Source organism: Peromyscus eremicus, chromosome 7, assembly GCF_949786415.1.
Source record: "Peromyscus eremicus chromosome 7, PerEre_H2_v1, whole genome shotgun sequence".
In the NCBI taxonomy this organism is placed as follows: domain Eukaryota; kingdom Metazoa; phylum Chordata; class Mammalia; order Rodentia; family Cricetidae; genus Peromyscus; species Peromyscus eremicus.
Window position 1 is genome coordinate 33,326,409 of NC_081422.1, and position 18,583 is coordinate 33,344,991.

Below are 18,583 nucleotides of genomic sequence, written 5' to 3' on the forward strand. Positions count from 1 at the left end.
TGGGGAACCTGGCTGACATCCTAGTGCTGCCATGATTGCTTACTTCCAGCCATACCAGTTTCCTGGTCAGCATGACAGTCCAAGCCCAAGAGAAACTGTAATTTCTCATGCATTATCAGAATGGCTCTTGCACACAAAAATTTCCCTATGTTCCAGTCACATTGTCCCAAATAAACACACAGAGGCTTATATCAATTACAAACTGTTTGGTCTATGGCTCAGGATTCTTGATAGCTAGTTCTTTCATCTTAAATTGGCCCATTTCTATTTATCTATGTGTTTCCACATGGCTGTGGCATTACCAGTCTGCTGGCATGTTGCTCCTTGGGTGGTGGGCTGGTGTCTACTCTGACTCCATCTTTCTTCTCCTTCTCTCTCATAGATTCCCCACCTGGCTCTATTCTGCCTTGCCATAGGCCACGGCAGCATATTTATTAACCAATGGTAGCAACACATAATAACAGTATAAAGAAAGACCATTCCACAACACTCTGTTTCTTACTGTTTACTCAATGAATGCAATGTGACCCCCAGAAGAAAACTCATATATTGTCTAGAGTTTTCTGTTGAAAGGAAGATTTTTCAAGATGAAGTAAAAAAGAAAGTTACCATCAGAACATGTGTGTTCCTTTCCTAATACCCCTCAGATACAAAAGTTTAGTTCTCACTGACATTATAGATTTTTTTGAATACCCTGGGTGAGGTATTGGAGATGGCACTCAAAAGACTGTGATACTCATGGAATCATCTGATGGAAGAAATCCTTCAGTTGAGATTATTTCTTGCCATTTATGTCTAGATTTGTGTCACATTGAAAAACAGTAACTAGAATATTTTAAAAAGATAATTCATCTATTGTGATAGTTACTTTTCTCACTGCTGCGAAAAAATGCCTAACAAAAGCATCTTGAGAAGGGTTTATTTTGATTCAGAGTTTGATGTAACAAAGCATAACAATAAAAAAAAGGATGGCAGGAGCAGGATATAGATGGCTGCTATGTAAGTTTGGAAACATGAAGAGATGAATGTTGGTACCCAGGTCACTCTCATTTTTATTCTGTCTGAGACCTAGCACATAGAATGGTCTGGGCATCTTCAGGATGAGTCTGCCTATGGCACTTAAGTGAACCTAGAAACTCTCTCACAAGATGTTCAGACCTGCCACACCAAGATTATTCTAAATCTCATTATCAACATTGATCATCATAAATTAACCTGTGGTTAACCTAATGTGATAACATCTTGAACAATTACATTTGCTTTTTCAGCACCTATCTTGTTGATGGCTAAAATTCTTTTACATGCCAAGTGGCACATGATGTATAATTCTCTGTCTGACTCTGTCTCTCTGCCTGTCTCTTCTATCTCTCTCTGTCTGTCTCTTTATCTCTATCTCTCCCTCTGTAGAATTGAATAAGAAAGTGAGAGTAATTGATAGACTAAATTCTATCTGTTACTGATATTTTCTCCACAGAACAAGTCAGTCCACAAGTTTTGAATTTAGGCCTTCTCAAGTCCTTAGGACACAGACAGAACAAATCCACAGTATTTTTCAGAATATAATAGAAACGCATTCCATTCCAGCTCTTCAGATTGTTCTACTCTGAAATGAGAATTACCCTTAGCTTCTGCATTCTTGGTACTTTTTAGCTCAAAGATGCAAAGTCATATGTTCTTTCCTCAAGACACATCTATAGGTTTATGAAGCATAGAATCAGGTTCATCATGGCAAATAAGCTATCCTGGCCTCAGTTTTGGCATTAGTTACTTTATTGTTGTTATGAACAAATGTACTACTAACACAGAGAAGTAAAAATTACTTTGTTTCACAGCTGGAGTGTTCAGTCTATCATGGCAAGGGAGAGGCATGACAGATGGAGCCTGGTGTAAGCTGGTCACTGCGTTCACACACAGAAAACATACAAAGCACTGAATCCTGGTGATCATCTTGCTTTTCCTTTTCATTCTGTCTGTGAATGGTGCCACTCATATTTTGGCATATAACCTGACCTATAACTTCCTCACATGCACATCAGAGACTTGTCTCCTAGATGATTCAAGATCCTGTTGGTGATCAGTATTGACCATTGCACCACACATGTCCAGGCTGCAGGGAGGTTATCCTGTCTGGTCTCATTACCTTAGTAAATCAGGGTAAAACAAAACAGATGTGGTGTGTGTGTGTGTGTGTGTGTGTGTGTGTGTGTGTGTGTGTATGTGTGTGTGTATAAAGTTGTAAAAATATCTCTTTAATAATAAAATTCTATCTGCTTTCAGAATAATAACTTTGACGTTGAAAATGTGTAGGGTTCTTCAGTATCTAATTATCCTATAAGCATTTAGGAACATACTTTTTCAGAGGACTGTTATGGTTCTTGTTTCTTTAGTGGAGCTGGGAACTGAACCCAGACCATGGAATAATGGATATCCAAGGCAAATACTCTACTGCTGAGCTTCATCCTTAAAAAAAGTGTTCATTTTAAATATCATGTTTTACAAGGTAAACAGCATTCCTAAATAGGTACTTTTGGCCTAGAATTGAGAAAGTATACTTGAAGGAGTGTGGATTTAAAGACAAAAGGAGGCCTTAGTCTGTCCTTCACAGTTTATCTGTACTATTTCAGGAGGGAAGGATGGAAAATGAGATAAAAATTATCATATTAAAAAGCTAGATATCAGAAATACTAGAAACTTTTATGCCAAAAACCTGATGCCTTCTCATAAGCCAAAGCACATGTTCATATGCACAAAAAATTGTTTTGTTTTTTAACTTGTGTGTGTATGTGTGAAGCTGTGTATATATGTGTATGTGTATGCTTGTGTTTGTATACATATGTAAATATGTGTGTATGTGTTTGTTTATGAACATGTATATATTTGTATATATATATGGATACACGTATGTGTACGTATGTGTATGTGTGTGTATGTATGTATGTGTATGTACATGAGTATGTGTATATATGTATGTGTATGCATATGCATGAATGTGTATTTATGTGCATGTGTGTACATGCATGTGTATGTATGTGCATATATGCACATATTTTTGTGTATATGTATACATGTATATATATGTGTATATGTGTGTATGTGTGTGTATATATATTATATATATGTATATATATATAAATGTATGTGTGCAGGAGTAGGTGTATATAAATTTGTATGTTTGTGTATGCATGTGGGCATGTGTTTGCATATGTGTGTGTTTATATGTGTATATACATGTATGTGTGTATGCATATATGTATATATGCATGTGTATGTCTGTGTATATGTGTATGTATATGTATTTATGTGTGTATGTGTGTGCACACATGTATACATTTGTATGCATGCATATATGTATGTGTGCATATATGTGTACATATTCATATGTGTGCACACAGGTACATATGTTTGTGTATGTGTGTTAAGTATGTGTGTATGCATGTGCATATATGCATGTATCTTTGTTTATATGTGTATGTTTATGTAGGGTGCACATGACACAGCTGATATAAGAAGATAACTTGCTGCAGTCAGTTCTTTTCTTTCACCTGTGGGTTCTGCTTTTCAGAGTCAGCAACAAATGTCTTTTTCCTCTGAAATATCTTGCTTGTTCTATAAAAAATCATAGCTTGTGTATAGGATCCTTTCTTTCTATACCTGACTTAATCCTTTAAGAGTAAAGGTATTTTGACCTAGAAAAATTTATGGTGATTAAATGGATATATATAGTGTGTGTGTGTGTGCGTGTGTCTTCTTTAATTTTGGAGTGTCAAAAGACAGCCTCTAGAATAGATGAAGTTGTTTGACATTATTAATCCAACAAGGGATTGCTATCTAGAGGTCATAAATCATTCAAAATTATACACTAAAAATCCCCAGAATAATCCAGTCAGTAAATAGGCAAATGATATGAACAGAAAGTTCTCAAAAGATGAGGCACAAATAGTCAAATAAAATCCTGTAAAAATAGTCATTATTCTCAGGCATGAGGAAATGTAAATCAAAACTACATCAAGATTCCATCTTACTGTAGCCAAAAATATTACCATCAGAAATAAACACACACACTTATAATATTAGTGAGTCCATGTTACCAAAGGAACCTGTTACTCTGTTGATGGGATATAAATTAGTGTGGTCACCATGAAAACCAATGTAGGAAGGTTCCCAATGAAGAAAAAAAAATGTGAGCTTACAAATTAACCAGAAATATCTCACAGATGATAAGCTCTACAAAGTCAAAGTCAGTTCTATAAGATACAGATCATATGGGAACACAATTCACAAAGCCAAGCCATGGAGTCAGTCTATATGCCGATCTGTGGATCGGGAAGATGGAATGAGGTGGGCGTGGAGGTGGATGCTTGTCACCTCAGCACTTGGAAGGCTGAGCTGGGAAGATGATGAGTTACACTAAATAACAAGTTTCTGGGCTAGCCTCAGCTACATAGTGAGATGATAGCTCACATATTGAGGTATTGTACAATGAAAATTTTGTTCAATTATAAAGTAGAGTAAAATGTCTTTTATAAAAAAATGGATGGAAAAAGTAAAATAAGTTACTCTCAAAGGCAAGTGAACAGAAACACGGAGAATACAGAAAGAGGGTACATGAAAAGGGGAACTATTAGGCATGCAGAAATAGAAAATGTTGGGGGGGGTAACGAAGTTTGACCAAATAGGTGAGTATAATGAAAATACATTATGTGTATAAGTGAAAATGTCATACAAAGGCCATTACTTTGTATAAGTTATATTTGATATTAAAAATAGCTGAATGAAAATTTTTGTGCCTATAAAATAATTTGGGGTTTATTATTGAATATTTAATAGCACTCAAGATATTGAAATTGTTACAAAAGATTATTAAATACTATTTTATTCACTAAAAGTAATATAGTAGACTTATAATTAGTGAATATTTATCACAACAAGTCTAGGCTTAAATTAATGAATGGCTTTAAAGACTCCATATTTGTGTACCCTGGGAATTGTTTAATCCCTGGTGGGAAGTGTATATCTATTATCATGAACTGAGGCATAAACACAAACATCATTATTTCTTCTCTTCCTATTTGATCACCTTAGATTTGGCATGTCCTAAGGGACAGGCATTTCTGGAATTTTAATGGGGTCTGAAAGATTGAAAAGCCAGAAGCAAGTTCATTGTGCTCTAGGATGTGGTGGCTCTGAGGTCTGGTATGTTACTTTCCTTCATATTCTCTTGGTAGATTCATCACTATGGATTTGAGCTACATCAGATCATGATTCCTAGAACCTCCCAATTGTGAGGAATACCCAGATTAAGGAAAAGAATATTCTTTGGCTCTGTCAGGTTAGCTTTTACTCTTCCAAAGCCATTTCTTCCAGATGAGCAGAGGTGGGACTCTTGAGGAACCAGCAATGAGCTGTTTGAGAGGAAAGAGGGTAAGTTCCACTGGTCTTAGTCTGTCCCACTCACCCACGGAAGACAACAATGGAGGCTATTATATTTAATAACAAGAAATTGCAGCAGGGCTCCTACTCTACTGTCTAATTGTGTCTCATTAAAACCTCACTTCATCCTTCCTCTGGTACCATGGCAAGTTTAGCATGCAGTGACATCCAGGAAGGAAAGATTGTCTCTTTTATGAAACATTGATGTGTGCTACACATCCAGAAAGATTCCACAAGAATACAGTTTGAGAATTTTATTTGCAAATTTATTTACAAATATCCAGCACTGACGTGTTATCTTTATTTCCCTTGTATACATTTGGAAGTGTATTTGTAACTCTGAATTCACTCTCTAATTTAGGCTACAGTTGAAGGGAATGCATAGAACAGAAGAATATGTGGTTACATGTGAATCTAAGGTAACACCGATATTCTCCATACATATTATCAATGATTGATTCCTTGGACATTTGAAGTAAGACATCTGGAATCCCAATAGACTAATATAGATCTTTTTTTGACTGGGGTTGGGGAGAATAAGAAAAAGAGCCTGGCCCTCTTACATCAATGATCTCTTCCTGGTCATCACTGGAGAATTGAGGTGTTTAGTAAATCATTTAAGCAGGAATAGGGAACTAGAAAGTGAAAGGTTAGTGAAAGAACTTTAAAAATAATCTTGTTAATTTTGCCAGCAGGCTTTATTTGGCCATTCAATCTCTATCTTCCAGATAGGAGAGAAATAACTCATGTAGATAAAACTGGTACTGATCCAAAAGGTGGTGGGGTGTGACAGCACATTTGGATGCTGCAAAACAAAAGAGAACTTAAATTATCCCAGTCCTTTACCATGAATTAAAACTTAGAAACAGATCACAGGATGTCTGCCAATGAAAAATTTTTTTTTTTATCTCCCCAGAGTTTCAATGATAAGCATGCTGGCTGGAAATGTCTCCTTGGTGACTGAGTTTGTTCTTGCTGGTTTGACAGACCATCCAGAGCTCCAGCTGCCCCTCTTTTACCTGTTTCTAATGATCTACATTGTCACAGTGGTGGGAAACTTTGGCCTGGTCACCCTAATTGGCCTCAGTCCTCACCTGCACACTCCCATGTACTATTTCCTCTTCAACCTCTCCTTCATCGATCTCTGCTACTCTTCTGTCTTCAGTCCCAAAATGCTGATGAACTTTGTCTCCGAGAAGAATGCCATCTCATATGTAGGCTGCATGACTCAGCTGTTTCTCTTTCTCTTTTTTGTCATCTCTGAATGCTACATGTTGACCTCAATGGCCTATGATCGCTATTTGGCCATCTGTAATCCACTGCTGTATAAGGTTACCATGTCTGCTCAGGTATGTTCTATGCTATCTTTTGCTTCTTATATGATGGCACTTGCTGGAGCCTCTTCTCACACAGGCTGCATGCTCAGACTGACCTTCTGCAATGCCAATGTCATCAACCATTACTTGTGTGACATCCTGCCCCTCCTCCAACTTTCTTGCACCAGCACCTATGTCAATGAGGTTGTAGTTCTCATAGTTGTGGGTATTAACATCACAGTGCCCAGCTTTACCATCCTCATTTCCTATGTTTTCATCCTTGCCAACATTCTCAATATCAAATCCACACAAGGAAGATCAAAAGCCTTCAGTACCTGTAGCTCTCACATCATAGCGATTTCTTTGTTTTTTGGGTCAGGGGCATTCATGTACCTCAATCATTCTGAATCTATGGACCAGGGAAAAGTTTCTTCTGTTTTCTACACTAATGTGGTTCCCATGCTCAACCCACTAATTTACAGTTTGAGGAACAAGGATGTCAAAATAGCATTGAAGAAAGTTATGATTAAAGTCCATAGTAGATTCATAACCTAATTGGAAATAAAATAATACAAAGAACTAAAATTTAAACTTAAAGAATCTTAAATTTTTACTGTTATTTTCATGAAGATATTTTGTTTATTCCAATGTGGCTTTTACATGTATTGCTCTGGTGATTAAAATTATTATCAATATTCTTGTGGCTCGGTATTACAACAATCACATTTAACACAGAGGCTATACCATATCATTACTCTATTCTTTCAATAATTTTCCCATCTCTTTTTAAGATTCAGGTATCTGTGAGATAAGGAAGTACCCATGAAATAGCATATCTTGTTTGGATCACACAGCAAACATTTACTACTATGAATACTAATAAAATATAATTAATAATTTAACTTTAGATATAAACTACTGTGGCTTGTAGAATCTACTCTGATCCCCATCAAGGGAGGCAACTGTGAGGAGCACAGCCTGCTCGAAATCTGTAGCCAAGGCTCCTTCAGATGCACTCTTGTGCTCACTTTGATATGCCTCAAATACATCACAGCACACACACAGTCTTACTCAAATGCATTAGTTCATTTTCTGGTATGGACTAAGACTGCCCAATTTCTCCACAGAGTGAGCCCCTTCTAAGAGGGAGTGCTTCTTTGGAGATTTCCTGTGATCTTTCCAATAACTTTTAGATCTTTCCTCAGTCTGAACTTTCCCCACTTAATCCTTCCATGCCTCTTTTAGATGTAAGATTCTTCTCTCTGGTCTGAGGTTTTCCACACTGATTCAGTTCCACTTCATTTCATTCTTCACAGACAAATTGCTGTAGTAAATGGCTTGCAACTGTGATTATCTCTTGGATTCTACTTTGCTAAGTAGAACTAAATGATTGCATTTATATAAAAAGTTTTGAAAATTGGTATGATAGTCACAACAGATTACTTTTATTGTAAAAATGCACAAATTCATAGGATGGAATATAAGACTCAGAAGCAGATTTTCATGTGGGTATTTCATTGGTTTACGATAAATCAACATACTAATTTCATTAGTAAAAGTATTTAAAATAATTTCTTTTGAAATCAGAAATATCCACAAAGAAAACCATGTGCAAAAGTTGATTCCTCTAAAATGGACCAAAGTCATACACAAAAACTTAAACTATAAATCTTTAGATTCATCTTTTAGAAAACATTGAACCAAGAAGGAAAAAAAAGATAAATAAAATTAACTTAAATGAGTACTTTTTAATCAATAAAATATTTTAGTTGTATCAGACTGGAAGAATATTTTCAGGGAATATACCAAATAAAGGCATATCCATATATATATATATATATATATATATATATATATATATATATATATATAAATGATGTATCTATCTATATATATATATATATAAATGATGTATCAGCAATTAAATACCATTTAATATCATTTAATAAGTTGACAAATGTCTCAAAATACACGCTATGGAAGACATGCAAACAGTCAGTGCACACATATAAATGTGTTATTCTGGGAGACATGGCAGCATAGTATTCAGTTGTGTGCCCACTGGTGAGCCCATTGGTATGGTTCCCATTAAGGATGAATCCCTTAAGCAATAGTTTGATAAATAAAGATGTTACAATTTCCCTGAGAAAATGTTGACCAGGTGGAGAATTTGACTGCACATATGTGTCTGGTGCCTGTTGTTTGGGTACAGAGAGAGTTTGTATTCAATTACAATACGTCAGGGGTAACATTTTATTCTATTTATTGTTCTTAAAAATACTTATTGTATTTTTAAATTTTCAGTATTTCTAAGGTATAGAAGTAATAGAATTATTAGGGACACTTAAAATATAAAATATGGTATTTTGAGATTCATATTGATGCTGTAATGAAAACTAACCTTATATCTTCTGTATCACAATAGAGGAAATATGAGTCTTGTGAAACATCTTTATGAACCTTCTGGAGTATCTCATTTTTCTTCTTGACCATTTTTACAATGCTATATGCCTGTAACTTATCATATTTAAGAATAATTCTAAAGAAAAACTTCATTATTTTTCTACTATAATTATAAACTTACATTTCTTTCTCTAGTAATGAAAATAAGTCTTATATATGGCCAGGTAAAGCAACACTAGTGTGGTGTTTGCTGTTGTCTGTGTGATTTCTCATTTTGTCTGCAATGTGTCTTTGCAGCATTATTCAGAATTGGTGCTCTTCCTTTCTGCATATGTCTATTAAAGTTAACATATCCCCTTCAGTTTCATTGTCAAAGATATGAAGAATTGTTTTTAAAAATTATTTATTTTATTTTTTTAGATTATAATACTACTTCATCATTTCCCTTTTCTCTTTACTTTCTCTAAAACCTCCTGTATACTGCTCCTTGCTCTCTTTCAAATTCATGGCTTCTTTTCTCATGAGTTGTTGTTACATGCATATATATTTATCTATTTACAGACTAATTCCTACATATGTACGTACAACATGCTTCATCTGTATAATTTTACTTGTATGTATGTTTTCAGGGCTGATCATGTGGTATTGGATGACCAATTGGTGTGTCATTCACCGGGGAAGAGTATTTCTCACACTGTTAACACTCCTTAGTTACCTATCGTTCTTTGTATAGGGTCGAGGTCATCCATATTGGGATGTGTATTATTGTCCTTGTTCAGCTCATTTTTAGGCAGGTAGTTATGTTAGAGAGACTTTATGGTACCTCTTCTGATAGTCCTAGAAGAGAATATCACAGCAAACTTCTTGATTCTCTGGCTCTTACAATATTACTTCCTCTTTCTCCCCAGTGATTTCTTGAGCCTTAAGTCTGATGTATTGTAGCTGTATTTGTAGGGATTGAGCTCTATAATTCTGCACAGTGATTGGTTGTGGATTTCTGTAGTCATATCCACCTGTTGCAAAGAAATGTTTCCTTGATGAAGGGTGAGGACGACACTTACCTGTAGGTATAAGGAAAATATTGACAACATAATTAGGGATTATGCTGGTTTAGTAAAGTGGTAGCTTCCAGTTCTTCTCCTTGATCTATGACTTCACTATCTTGGGGTAGTTGGCTAAGTTTCCAGTACCAGACAGGATTCCTGTCCTGTTGAGTGGGTCTTAAGTCCAATTAGAGAGCTTCTGGTTACCACCAAGGTATGCATGCAACTAGTGTACTCTTATTATTTTTCCCTCTTATCCATATATAGATAAGAACACTTTCGTGGCAAGTGTTCATTGCAAAGAGTCACTGATCTGGTTTGAGACCTCTGGTTTCTGCTACACTATAGATTCTGGGCCCTCACTTGGACTCCTCTTGGATATCCTCTTGTTGCCCTATGTTGTGGAAATCCTGTAGCAGATCATAGTTGGGATGGATATTGAGGTAGGCCAAATCATAATCTTAGTTTGGGCCTGGGTAGTTGCAGGGTTGGTGGGCTTGCCAGCTCTCCCAGTCTTCACCACCATGGTGAGTTCTCCAGCATTGCCTTGGCTAGTTCACCCCTTGCAGTATGAGCAAGAGGTAGGGCCAGGACTCTTGCTTCTGTAGCTAGAGTTTTCCTGCCTGGATCACAGTCAGGACAAATCTCTGTCACCTGCCAGTCCCTCAGCCGCTCAGACCCAACCAAGTAAACACAGAGACTTATATTGGTTACAAACTGTATAGCCGTGGCAGGCTTCTTGCTAACTGTTTTTATATCTTTTTTTTTTTTTTTTGGTTTTTCGAGACAGGGTTTCTCTGTGTAGCTTTGCGCCTTTCATGGAACTCACTTGGTAGCCCAGGCTGGCCTCGAACTCACAGAGATCCGCCTGGCTCTGCCTCCCAAGTGCTGGGATTAAAGGCGTGCGCCACCACCGCCCGGCTGTTCTTATATCTTAAATTAATCCATTTTTATAAATCTATACCTTGCCATGTGGCTCATGGCTTACCGGCATCTTCACATGCTGCTTGTCATGGTGGCAGCTGGCAGTGTCTCCCTACCTCAGCCTTCCACTTCCCAGAATTCTCCTCTCTCCTTGTCCCGCCTACTTCCTTCCTGGCTACTGGCCAATCAGTGTTTTATTTATTGACCAATCAGAGCAATTTGACATACAGACCATCCCACAGCATGCTTCCACTGCTTTCATACTCTCAGGGTTTGGCTTCCACACCTACAGCTTCAGGGCCAGCTCTACTGTGTCGCTGAGTCAAGGTATAGGGACCACTCTCCTGAGTGCTGCAGTTGTTGAGGAGCAGGGACAGCTGTCTTGCTCTTATGACCTCAGGGCCAGCTCTCTCACCTGGCACAGGTGGAAAGTGGTGGGAGTGTGTGTATGTGTAGGGGTGGTAGAAAGGCATCTCTCCCTAACCCATAACCTCATGTGGAAGATGAGGAGTGGGCCAGATCTCCCATGATCACATTCTTAGGGCTCTTTCACCCCTATTACCATCAATAGGGTCAGCTCTACTCTGCTGCTCAGGTGAGGTACAGGGCCCACTTTCCTGAGTGCTATGGCCAGTAAGAGGGAAGTCAGTTCCCTCATCTACCACAAGTGGTTGGGGCAAAAGGAGAGGGCATCTTTCCCTTGCCTTCACCACCACACAGCAGATAAGTGGTGTGTGGCCAGCTATTCCACTCTCACACACTCAGGTCCAGCTCACCCAAGCCTCTGCCAACAGAGTCAGCTTTATTATGCTGCCAAGTCAAGGAGCAGGGTCCAATTTCCTGAGTGCTGCATCTGGAAAGGGGAGGTGAAGCATTATCTTAATTAGTCTTAACAATAAAAACCCAGAGTCAGATGTTAGGGTAAAATCTAATAGATCAGAGAGAAGCGGAGCAGCCAGCAACCAGACATTTCTTATTTGTATGAAATCTCAGACCTAATGGGCTATCCTATCTTTATGAATCCTCAGACTGAATGGGGAGAGGTCCTGTCTTTACTTGGACAGAATCGGGACATGTCCTGTCTCCACCTGCCTTATATTCCTGTCTCCAACTCCCTAGTGCTGGGATTAAAGGTGTGGACCACCACCACCTACCCACTACACTTAACTATAACTATCTAGTCTTCAACTCCATCAGAAACCTGAGAAGGATATAATATTACCTGAGTAAACAGGAAGTGCAGAGCAAACATCTTCCAAAAATAAGAAATGACAGAAACCACTGGCAGCCTGGACAGTCATCCAAGGTTCCTCTGCAATGTTGGGACATTTACCTTTGGCCTATAGGCACAGAATATCTGACAGGCTTTTCTGTGAAGCAGGATTTTTGAAGAACTGTCCCACCTTTTTTTTTTTTTTTGCAAAGTTTGGCAGTCACTTTCTTTTGTGTCCTGCTTGTCCAATTTGGACAGCATAGTGTCAGCAGTCAAAGTAGGGGCAGATTTTTGCCTAGTGGCTAACTTACCACAAAGAAAGTACACTACATATAGCGTTTCCTTGATGCCCATCATCTTCTCTGAAATAGATTGGTGCTGCCAGCATCATACATTTCTCATTGTTATAAAATTAAAAAAAAAAAAAACCTTTGTTATTAAAAAATTTTAAATGCCATATTCTGTGGATCTCTGAAGTGTTTGAAGACCACTTGCCTATTTAAATATACCTCTGTTTGACCTTTAAAACATACCTAATATAACTAAAAGTTTGATTGTAGTAGGTGACTAACTACTAACCAGCATTTCTTTATTATCCTAAATAGTTTGTAATAATAACTTTCAAGGACTAGAAATTTACATTACATTGTTAGATGAGCTGTATAGGTACAATACCTTAAACAAGAGTAGAAACATATATACAGTATATTCTAATAAAATAACTTTAAATTTGTATCAATATATAAAAATCCATATCTATGTACAATATTTAACACTAGTAATTGCGCTTTTTTGTTTAAAAGTAGATTCAATAATCTACCTTTTTATCCTATCATTTCTATAACATATATGCAGTATAGCAAAAATAATCTCAATTTTGCATCAAAAATCCAAACCCATGTAAATTATTTAAACCTAGTAGTTGATTTTTAAAGTAGATTCAATAATCTACCTTTTTTTCCTATTTCCAGTGGAGGCTCACCTCCCTTGTTCATCATAGGTAATGAGGAGTGAGGGGTAAGGGGGAAGGCATCTCTCCCCTGTCCACACTGCTTCATGACAGATAAGTAGTAGGGACAGCTCTCCTACACTGACAACTTTGGGACTGTCTCTCCCATATCATCACCATCAGGGTCAGCTCTATTTTGCTGCCCAGGTGAAGATCAGGGCCTGCTCTTCTGAGGGCTGCTGGTGTTGGACAGGAGCAGTTCTCATGCTTTTATGACCTCAGGGCCAGTTCTTCTATCCACCTCAGGCACAGAGGGCAGGGGAAAGGGCATCTCTCCCCACCCATGCTGCCATATGGTAGATGAGGAGTGGTACCAGATTTCCTGTACTCATGATCTTGGGACTGGTTTACCTGTGTCCCATCAACAGAGTCAACTCTGCTGTGCTGCCCAGATAGGTGCAAGGCCCTCTTTCCCAAGTGTTTCAGCTGGTAGAGGGGAGGGTCGGCTCCTTTGCCAGCTGGAGGCAGTAGGGGCAAGAGGGTAGGGCGTCTTTCCTTCACCTCTACCACCACCACAGTGCTGATGAAGGAGGTGGTACCAGTATACCCCTCTAAAGCCCTAAGGGTTGGTTCACCATACACCTATCTACAGGGTAAACTCCACTGTGCTGCCAAGGTGAGGTGCAGGACCTGTTCTCCCAAGTGCTGTAGCTGGTGAGGGGTTGGGTCAGGTCCCCCACCTGCTGCAGGTATAGAGAGGTGAGGTGAGGAGGACATCTTTTCCTTACCCATGCCACTACATGGCAGATAAGAGGGGTATGACCTGCTCTCCCATTCTCACACCTTCAGGGCAAGCTCACTCATGCCCCCATAAATAATGTCAGCTCTATTGTGTTGGCTGGGTGAGGTGTGGTGTAGGACCCTCTCCTTGAGCAGCTGAGGGGCAGGGCCAGTTCTTCCTAGTGTTGCAGCCAGCAAGGGGCAGGACCAACTCTGTACAGCCCTATCCTCTAGGCCTTCATGGTATCAGAAGACAAGGACATCGACACAGACCATGGCTGCATCAGGGCCATGAACCCACACATAGACCCCAAGCAGCCCATGCCCAGACATCACCATGGCCCTGGGTGACAATCAAGCCATCCATGTCAGCCCACTCCTCACTGCTTTCACTTCATCAGATATGCCTCTGTCCACAGAACATGAACCCTTCTGTCTGTCTCTCTCTTCCATACCACACCATACATTTGTTTACTGTAATAGTGCCTGCTTGCATGTTCCCTTATGGCTCCAGGCAAGACCCTGTTTTCTCTTTGGAGGTTATCTGGTCTGCCCAGGACCTGTGTGTGGGTCTCTTTGTCCTGCTCAGTCAATCATAGCCTACTCTTAGGATTATTAAGCCATATACTTTTATTTTATTTTATTGTTTGAGGTTTTATCATTTCCTTCCTCCTTCTCCTCCCTCTAAACCAACAAATGCCCTCCTCACTTTCCTTCATATTTGTGTGTGTCTGTGTGTCAATGAATACATAGGGAACATTGCTGGTAGATTCCAGAATATCACATAGTACCCCTGAATCTGGAGTTATAAAGAATTGTGAGTCACTTCACTTGGGTGCAAGAAACAGAACTCTGGTCCTCTACAAGAGCTATAAGTGAGTGCTCTTAGCCACTGAGTTGCCTGTTTATTCTTCACTTTTACTCTTTTTATTCAATGCAGTGTGAGTAGTTCTAGATGAGGCCACTGGGCAAGGAAAAGAAACAAAATACACCAAATTGGAAAGTATGAAGTATAATGGCATTTCTTCACAGAGAACGTGGTATTATATAGAAAATCCAAATGATTCAACAAAAATACATGTAATTAAAAAAGAAATTTGAGTCAACAAAATATGAGTCAACATTACAAGTTGAATTTCCATGTATTAACAATAAATAACCTAAAAGGAAATTAAGAAAATAAGTCTATATACCAGAATATTAAAGGAGAATAAAATATTGGGGCTGGACAGAGAACTTTAAAGTGTTTGGTTCCCAAGAATGAGGACCTGAGAGAACATACTCTAAAAAATTGCCAGCTGTATGCCATGACATGGTTATTGGAGTGAATAAATAAAGAACCCCAACTGTGGAAATTCCTATCTGTGTTTCCTGGATGTGGATTCTTTGTAATGTGACCTGCTATGGTAGGTACTCTACCATGAGATATACTTTAGGGCAATCAACCCAAATAAACCATTTCTTAACCTGTTTTTGTTGGGCATTTAATCACAGCCACAAGAAAAATAACCATCTAAAAGTGAAAGAATTTTCTTCAGAATGACAGTGTGAAAAAAATAAAAGACTCATTGGCTGAACAGGGTAATCAGATAGAAATTTCTAGTAGGTGTTTATAAGTAACAATTTCTCAAGATATGTAAGGCTTTAAAAGAAGCACTTGTGATGTTTCACGTGACATAGCACTGGAGGTGACATGCTACAACACCTATTGACACAGAACTTGGTAAGCCAAGAGTACAGTCTGTTCTCACTTAACTGCTGAAAGGAAGAGACAAAGAACCCAAGTCACAGATTTCTCCACAGAGCCTGAGATGATTGGAAAGATGGGAGTCTATCTTTCTACATCCACTGGGAAATGACTTGTCACAGAGTGAGGAGAAAATATAAGACAAATTTTAAATCCCTCTAGATTTATTATTAAAGACAGATTATTATTCAGGGTGTAACATAATCCCAAAGTTCCTTATTATATCTAAATGTTATTCTCTGGGAAAGAAGCAGGCGCATCGCCAGCCTGTTTATAAGCAAATGTATTCTGCAGGTAAATTCACATGAAATTCTCAGAGCCTTATCAACTAGAACTGTGACAATATTATCACAGATCATTTTTTACTGCTTCCAGTAAAGACTTGAAGTATTAATCTCATAATTATCTAAAATTCAGAAATCATTCCAGAGAATTTCAGGCATTAAGTCTTGACTGTATTTTCTTAGAATGACAGGATACAAATCCCTGGGTTCTGAAATATTTCTTCCAGATAAACAGGGGTAAATAGGAACCTAAGAGATCTTCAAGGTTTGGACTGGGACTCCTAACAATAGGAATGGGTGTATCTCTGATTCTTTTGTCTGCTCTTGGGACTCTTTTTTCTCCTTTTGGGTTACCTTGTCCAGCCCCAATATGAGGGCTTTTGCCTTGTCTTTTTGTATCCTGTATTGTCATGTTTGGTTGTTATCTCTAGGAGGCCTGCTCCTTTATGAAGGGAAACAGAGGGAGAGTGGATCAGGGGGCAAGGAAGATGTGGGGGAGCTGGGAGGAATCTAGGGAGGGAAACTGTGGTTGGGATGTATAGAGAAGAATCAGACAGGAGGGGAGGTGGGTAGGAGGGAGAGAAGGAGAGGGAGACAGTGGTGATGTCTGGATCCCAGGCATAGTAACAGATTTCCTAATATAGGATGGTGTTTAGCAGGCTATTTCTTCCCTATTTGGTACAAGTTGAGACTAAGAGAAAGCAGCAGAAGAAATCATTCAAGGGGATCAGAGAGTCTTAAGAGTTGTTGGTGTTGATGGAATTGCAGCATCTCTATTAGGGTTCTTATGCATGGCCAGGACTCAAGTGTTAAGGATTCATGACTCTGTGAGATGGAGCAGCAGATACATCAATCTTGTTCTTATACTCTTACATCAGACACTTTCTTATCAGTCATGCAAGAGGAGAATCTGTAGCATCAGAAGCCAGCTCTGGCTTGCCAGGGCATCTGTTTCAGACTTCATTGATGTAGAGAGAGCTCTAGTAAAGAACAAATTAAGTGGGAGAAAATTGAATAATTCTTATTGCATTTTCCTTCTGCATTCCTTTCATGCATTTTCTTATCCAGAAATAATATTGAAATTTGGTACTGCTGGCCTTATGACTATAAGATAATTTGCTTGTGACTGTAACAGCTGATTCAGTATTATTTATACATAGTTGGGGCTAGAAGAAACATTCCCAGAATATACATCACAGGTGGGAGGGACCCATGACTGGTGTGGATTATCTTCTAACGCAGCTCTTTCTCTTGAGTCCACAGATTGTCTTAGAGAAGAATGGATGCTGTAAATGTCTCTTTGGTGACTGAATTCATTCTGGTAGGATTAACAGACCAGCCTGATCTCCAAATGCCCCTGTTCTTTGTCTTTCTAGCAATGTATATGGTCACTGCATTAGGAAATTTGGGTTTGATGATTCTAGTTTTGCTGAATTCACATCTTCACACGCCCATGTACTTTTTCCTCTTTAACTTGTCCTTTATAGACTTTTGTTATTCTTCTGTGTTCACTCCCAAAATGTTGATGAACTTCATATTAAGGAGGAATGTCATTTCCTATGTACAATGTATGACTCAACTTTATTTCTTCTGTTTTTTTGTTGTTTCTGAATGTTATGTGCTAACTTCAATGGCCTATGATCGCTATGTAGCTATCTGTAATCCACTTTTGTACAATGTTGTCATGTCCCCTCAAGTGTGTTTAAATCTAATTCTTGGTTCATATTTGATGGCATTTTCTGATGCTGTAGCTCACACTGTATGCATGCTGAGATTGACCTTCTGTGATGTCAACACTATTAATCACTATTTCTGTGACATCCTCCCATTGCTCCAGCTTTCCTGTACTAGCACCTATGTTAATAAGCTGGTAGCTTATATTGTAGTTATCATCAACATCATTGTTCCCACTCCTACCATTTTTATCTCATATGGTTTCATCCTCTCAAGTATCTTCCGCATCAGTTCCTCTGAGGGCAGGTCCAAGGCCTTCAGCACCTGCAGCTCCCACATCATTGCTGTTTCTCTGTTTTTTGGTTCAGGTGCATTTATGTATTTCAAGCCCTCCTCTGCTAGGTCTATGGATGGGGCAAAAATCTCTTCTGTATTTTACACCAATGTAGTTCCTATGATGAATCCCTTAATTTACAGCTTGAGAAATAAAGATGTTAAGGTTGCCCTGAGAAAAACCCTGACAAGGTGGAAGGTTTGACTGGATACATATATCTTCATGCCTACACGTTTGGGTACATGTAAAGTTTTATTTAGTCAACACATTTGATTGGCAGCTCTGTATTTCATTTTTTCTTCTAAGAAAATTTTGTGGTTATCAATTTATTTTTTTGATTTATTGAACTGGAAGAAACTATTACTAAAAGGAGAAACTTAAGGTTCTTCATGATATGCTGAAATGTGTATATATGTGTATATAATGATAAAACAGCAAGTCCTGTACTCACAGCCATAATTATCTCAGCCCCTGAAGCAGTTTTCT

General features: G+C 38.4%; 2 protein-coding genes across 2 annotated transcripts; both read left to right on the forward strand.

The window, feature by feature from the left end:
- The first annotated feature begins 6,317 nt into the window (after window positions 1–6,317).
- Window positions 6,318–7,301, forward strand: LOC131914202 (olfactory receptor 8B3-like). Its single transcript, XM_059266791.1, has one exon. The coding sequence runs from the start codon at window positions 6,318–6,320 to the stop codon at window positions 7,299–7,301; it is 984 nt and encodes a 327-aa protein (XP_059122774.1).
- Window positions 7,302–17,359: 10,058 nt separating this feature from the next.
- Window positions 17,360–18,301, forward strand: LOC131914877 (olfactory receptor 8B8-like). Its single transcript, XM_059267648.1, has one exon. The coding sequence runs from the start codon at window positions 17,369–17,371 to the stop codon at window positions 18,299–18,301; it is 933 nt and encodes a 310-aa protein (XP_059123631.1). The 5' UTR covers window positions 17,360–17,368.
- The last annotated feature ends 282 nt before the right edge of the window (window positions 18,302–18,583 follow it).

Coding starts and splice junctions, on each gene's coding strand:
- LOC131914202 (XM_059266791.1), top strand. CDS start 6,318: ATGAAAAATTTTTTTTTTTATCTCCCCAGAGTTTCAATGATAAGCATG.
- LOC131914877 (XM_059267648.1), top strand. CDS start 17,369: ATGGATGCTGTAAATGTCTCTTTGGTGACTGAATTCATTCTGGTAGGA.